Source organism: Leucopleurus acutus, assembly GCF_964270905.1.
Source record: "Leucopleurus acutus genome assembly, chromosome: 17".
In the NCBI taxonomy this organism is placed as follows: domain Eukaryota; kingdom Metazoa; phylum Chordata; class Mammalia; order Artiodactyla; family Delphinidae; genus Leucopleurus; species Leucopleurus acutus.
This window is the reverse complement of record NC_139159.1, coordinates 4,515,132-4,521,131: the sequence shown is the minus strand read 5'-3', so window position 1 is coordinate 4,521,131 and position 6,000 is coordinate 4,515,132. Positions and strand designations below refer to the sequence as shown.

At 47.0% G+C, this 6,000-nt stretch overlaps 1 protein-coding gene across 1 annotated transcript in view; it reads right to left on the bottom strand.

The window, feature by feature from the left end:
- Nucleotides 1–2,878: 2,878 nt before the first annotated feature.
- The window catches only part of XKR4 (XK related 4), a gene marked incomplete at both ends in the record, with an annotated part of 314,354 nt that continues 311,232 nt past the window's right edge, over nucleotides 2,879–6,000 (bottom strand). The window contains one exon of the mRNA XM_082858830.1: nucleotides 2,879–3,825. Within this exon, the coding sequence (XP_082714956.1) occupies nucleotides 2,879–3,825 (947 nt within the window). The remainder of the gene's footprint in view (nucleotides 3,826–6,000) is intronic.

Sequence of the window (6,000 nt, the reverse complement as noted above, 5' to 3'; positions counted from 1 at the left end):
CACACAGTCTGATGGCAATGCGGCACTTTAGGAATCATGGAAGCAAGATTAAGTCATGATTCTCCTTGGAAGTAAAAATGTTTTTGTTCTTGTTTGTAATCTTGAGAAAGTGTGTAATTTATAACATGGTGGAGATGTCATTGCCTTCACAAGAATTTTTGACTAAAACATCAAAATCTTCAAGTATGCTGGATAACAGAGTATTTACAGTATTTGGGAAATCACTGAAAAATTCAAACTTCTTACTTGCACCCTCCTGACTGCATTCTCACCTCCAAGACAAAGCACAGTACGTCACTTTTTTAGCCACACAGCACTTATTTTGACTCTTGACTTGTTAAATGAAGGATCAAGTTGAGAAATAATTTAGGACTTACATGATTGAAGAGTGATGGGGTCTGTTGTGTTTGTTGACTGACATTATTATAACCTATTATTTACTCGTGGAATCAAAGGTAGAGTTCAACTGAGCAATTCAATTTCCAAAGATCATTAATTAATGAAGCTAGTGACTCGTGGTTCGGCACCAAAGTGAAGAATCTGCCATTATAATCATGTTTTTCCTTCTACAGTTGGGGGTGGGATGTTTTCACTAACTGCTGACAAGAAGAGCGTCTTCCTGGGCCTCTACTGGTGACTAGATAATGTTTTCACATCCAAACAAAAGGCTATTATCTTTTAGTGGACTCTTGCTTGAAGGATCAAATCATGGAGTACTAGGAAAATATGTCTACTGATAAAAATCATCCATTTTTTAAAACATTGCTTTGGGGCTTTGTACCAAAGGAAGTCCTAGGTCGAGCCCTCTGTCACTTCCTGTGGGTGTCATCATAGGGACAGCGGTCTCTGTAGGATACACCCATTACAGCTGGTGGCTCTAGACCTTGACTATTTAAAGTTAATTGGACAGTCCAAAAAACTGAATATGTTACACTGATTTTTTTTTTAAGTGACTTGACTAATATTTAGTATATCGGTTGGGTTAATATAAAACCAGGGAAGGAAGTTTAAGACATCTTCCACTGTGGTCAGGTTTGTCATAACAGATGGAAGAAAGTAATCACTTACATCTTTGATTTCCTGGGAAACATTGGCCAGTATTGACAAGCCCTTTCTAGTTAAGCTGATTCTCTTGTCCCCTGATATTCTGATAGCACCCTTGGCCAGGTTCCTGGGGGCACCAACATGGCAAAGTAGGGTGATCTTGCAAGAGACGCATGTTCTTATCCTGCCGAGGCAGGTTGATGGGATCTGTGGACCAGTTTCTGACATCCCAAGTAACTATGATGCTTAAAGTATTTTAAACGATTCCAGGTCTATAAAAAAAGTGATGATGCTTATATGTATACCCTATATTTTTTTATTACAAAAATATTGAAATAATCCATGAGTTATTCCACTCTGCACCAACTATAAAAAAATACTATCAAAGTTTGACCGGCACTTTTAATGCAACAAAAAGCACCATGACTGGGGGACGCTGGGAACAGAAAGTGGGGAACGTTTACTTGTTGGACGGAGGTATTTAAAACCCAGAAGCTTGTTGTAAGAGTGCGACTTTACAAAGGACTCAAATACGAATCTTAGCTGGATCTAGTGATAAGCCCTCAATCGGTTCAGAAGGGTTTTCTTATAGCATATTCACTGCATCTGTCTGCTCATACTTACTAAAATGTGTCCCAAAGCCTCTAAAAGACACACCACTTTGACCTTGGATGGGGGAGGGGGGAGTCTGTACACAGCGAAGAACTTGACTGTTCGTGCTCTCTTCCGCTTTCGTGGGGCTCACGCCTCGTGCTCAGCCCTTCAGGGCGTCCCCGTCAGTCCCGTGCTGGACGGTGTTTGGCACTAGAAGGGTGTGGCGTGGCGTGTTCTGGAATCCGGCCTCTCCGCACTCACGCACAGCCTCCACTTCTGGACCTGAGCACAGCCCGGCTCTCCCTCCGCTCTGCCTCGACCTTCCCGCGTGAGCTGCACAGGCCGGGAAATCAGACGCTCATTTTGCCTTTTTCTCCCGCTTCCTCTTCGTGGTTTTATCAAATTTTGGCAATTGAATACTGCATCCTGATTATCAGTGAACTTTCATCCCCAAGGTATCTAGCTCCTTGGTCTCGTCAAAAGCCAGCCACGGGCTGCATGGGGTATCTGTCATGAAAGACGTTCTCAACGGAAAATTTAAAATGAAAAAAAAATCCTGACGTGTTGAAAACGAACCATTCCATCAATTCTAATACATGCGTAAACACACTTGGGTTTTCTGTCCATTGGATAGGCTTTTCACGCATGGGATTGGTTTTCACGTGAGAATGGTTTATGCATTCTTTCTAAGCTTTACTTTTTTTTTTTTTTCCTGGAGTCTTGAGGAATATGTTTTCTCTCTCTTTGCTTTTATATTCCCGTGGGAATCACAGCTTTGCATCAAAAGAAATCACCTAAGCTATTTTGACAGGATCGGTGTGTGTGTGTGTGTGTGTGTGTCAGTGTGTGTGTACACGTGTGTATGACTCAGTCTATTTTTATGCAAAGATCAGTTAACTCCATCCAAACACCCTACTGATCGGAGGCAACATTTCCCATAATAATAGTACCCTCAGGTGGATGTGCTGAAAGGCGGGGCAGGAGGGGTTGGTGGCAACAAGGGGTTCTTTCTGAGCTGGCCTGTTCCCTTCAGATGGAGCAGTAGGGTCTCTGGGCTGCTTTTTCCAAGGAGGCCAGCAGCAGGCTGTCAGCTGATGGAGGGCCAGACACGCATCCTGATGATGGTCAGACTGCGACCGGCACAGCTCGCTGCCCTACTCCAGGGCGGAGTTTCATTATCGCCGCGGCCCGGCTGTCACCCCTGGGTCTGGAGCTTGCGGCCCCTCCAAGCCCTCTTGCTTTACAGGGTGGTTTCGTACTCCAGCCGTTCCTGGATGAGAGCATCGTCTTTGTACTGCAGCCTCGGAGGCGACGGGGAACCTTCAAAGGCTAAAATGGCCTTTCGGAGGCTTCGGTCCAAGACGTGTCTCTCCCACGCTGGGTACCTATTCCTGAACAGGTCAATTTTAATGACAGATTCTTCAATCCGTGGTGGGCGAGAGGACGGGGTGGACGGGGCCGTGGGTCTCACCTGAAACACAGGCACGCACCCGTCCCGCTCTGCGAATTTCTGGTCGCGGTCGCCGGCCACGCTGCGGGTGTTGGAGAGGGACCGCAGGGCGCTCGTGGCCACTTCTGGAGACGGCGTGAAGGCAGCGGCGGGGTCCCCACAAGCACAACTTGGGGACCGCCCGAGTCTGGGTCCGTTGGGGTGAAAGAAGGCATAATACATCAGCATAAAAACGACGCCAGTTAAAAAGCTGCTGAATACCACACACAGCGCTGGGATGGCAAACGCGTCCGCGATCTGGGGAGCCTTGTAGAGGTACCAGAGGGCACTCAAGGCCGTGTTTTCCACAAGGATCACAAAATAGTAAATGAAGAGCCGGCAGCGTGTCCTGCCCTCCTTGACGTTGAACCAGCTGAAGATGTAGATGATTCCTACCACCATGTCGAACACGATCTCTTCCCATTTGGTGATACAGAACTCTGTCTCACAGTGGACGATCCAGAAGGTCATGACGCACCAGTGAAGGACGATGAAGATCCCAAAGTAGAGCTGGAAAACCGAGGCGAAGAGCGCGAAGGTGATGACCCTGGCCGCGATGGTGAAGAATTGCCAGCAGAACTGGAGGACCACGGCCATGTAGCTGATGGGCTTCTTGTCATCACGAGAGTCCCGGAGGGCCTTCTGGTAGGAGGCCAAGGCCCAAGCCAAGGACACGAGGGAGGCGGCCGCTGTGAAACCTGCAAAGGCAAGCAGGAAGACAGGCTGTCAAAAGTGGGATGCAGTGTCCTCCCTGGAAAGAAGCCACGTGGGGCTGGGGGCTCGGGGCAGGCTAGCTTCTACCACAGCAAAGCTCTTCATTTCTGAGTTTTAGCTGGACCAGACACTCAGATGGGGGTCCTAGGATCTGTCCTCTAAGGGGCCCCAACTATATGGACAAGACATGAGGCTAATGGGAGTGCTCCTGGGGACCAGCATGGAGCCTGGGGCTGAAGATGGGACGGGTGTTAGCTTTCTGTGTATTCGGTGTAAAGAGACTAGGGAGGTCCTTTTGTGTGGCGGGAATATAACTGTGGATGGGAGGTAGACAGAACTTGGTTGCTATTTCATCTTTGCCACTCATGACCTGCATGACTTTGGACAATCATTTAAATTGGCGTCCTCATTCAGAAAGTGAATGATCTCCAGGGCTCCCTGTCAGCTTTGAGATTCTGTGATTGAAAGGGACAAATAATGACAGGAAACTTGAGGGGCTAGTTGGTTCACCTTTCTGCTTCTAAACAAGAATAAGTGTAGTTCATTCACCAAAGAAAGTTAACTGCTTCTTGAAAATAAGAAAAGGGGCCCATGGAATCTCCTTGGCCATGTTTCTTGTGATACCTGGTGTGCAGTCTGTCCTGATATGATCCGAGTCTCTTCCTACAGCTTCCTTCCACTCAGAAGAAATGTCTGCTCACCATCACGCACCTCTTATTCTTTCACAAATTAAATATTGTACAGAAATCACGTATCAACCGCTTTTCTTACTATGCAGTGAGCCCCATTTGGTTAGTATCCCCCCAAAAGTATGTTTCCAAATTAAAAAAATCATTCTTATCACTCTCCTCCACTTTTGCTCCACCTGCTGTATCTGAAATGTCACCTCTGTGGTCGTGGTGTGGACCAGGGCTCACCTGAAAACACACCACCTCCTTCAGGAGAGAGCTCTCTGGGGAGTTCCACTTTGTCACCGACACGTCAGGTCAGTCTGCATCGCAGCTGGTTTACTTAATAAGCCGTAACGAGGCTTACCAACGCTAACAAAGGTTCTGTGCGTTTTTAAGTCCAGCTGGCTTTTCCTCACCAGACCTACTCCTGAACATAGTTCTCCCGCTATGGAATGGGGGTTGCCAACAACTTAGGATGGAGTTTGCGCTTTTCTTCTTATACTTTAATAGAGAAAAGCTGTTGTCTATGGTCCTTGAAGAATGAATTTCAAAAAATGACTCTTGTGGGAAAGAGCCACACTGATTGATAGAAAAAACATTCAACCTCGAAAACCATTTCTTACACATTCTCCTTGAGAAAGGTGAACTCCAAAAAACAATTATTGATAAAGAAAATATTTTCCAACAACCCGTCTCATGTCTGCTCCCAGTCAAGCCAGCAGAGCATCCCCATCTTACACTGGGCCTTCAGGTGTTTTTCGGGCCAGTAAAAAGACCGGTCATTACTGCAACCCTCAGGCAGTGTAGGCAACATTCCTAGGTCAGTTAGCCACCAGTGCACAAAGGAGTTTGCGATAATATAACTTCTAGGCAGTGGAAGCACCGACATCTATTCTAAAGCGCCTCCAAGAGTGAGAAGAGAGGGAAGGAGGAAAAGTCACAGAAAGAAGAAACAAGGTGAGAGGATGGGAGATAAAAGGTGATGGAATAATGATGCGAAGGGCATACTTATGATCAGTTTCGTGTATAAGAACAAAGCATGTGCCATTTGAATGTCAACACCCGTGTGTGGGACGCAGAAGCCCTCAGGAGCTCGCTCCTCATTGGCACCATTCGCGACGGGGCGGGTTGCTTCTTGCACAGACTGTGTTCTCCTTATGCATTTAAGTTGTGCACCTGGGCTGCTTCTCCGCCTGCACGCCCTCCGGGTTTCCACCCGCCCGCATCCTTCGGGACCGCGCGGAGCACAGCGCCACCTTCAGGAGGATGGCTGCATTGTTGGTCAGGCTCCAGCCAAGGAAGGAGCGAGCGACTCCATCGGGCAGTCAGATCAGGGTACCAGTTATTGAAGGCTGTTATTCAAAGCAGCGAAAATAGTAAACAACAACAGACTTTACGTATACAGCATCCTAAAATTATCCGTTGTCAGATTTTACGAGAATTGGAAAATTAGCTTCATCCAAATTCCCCTGTAATCATCACCCCTTT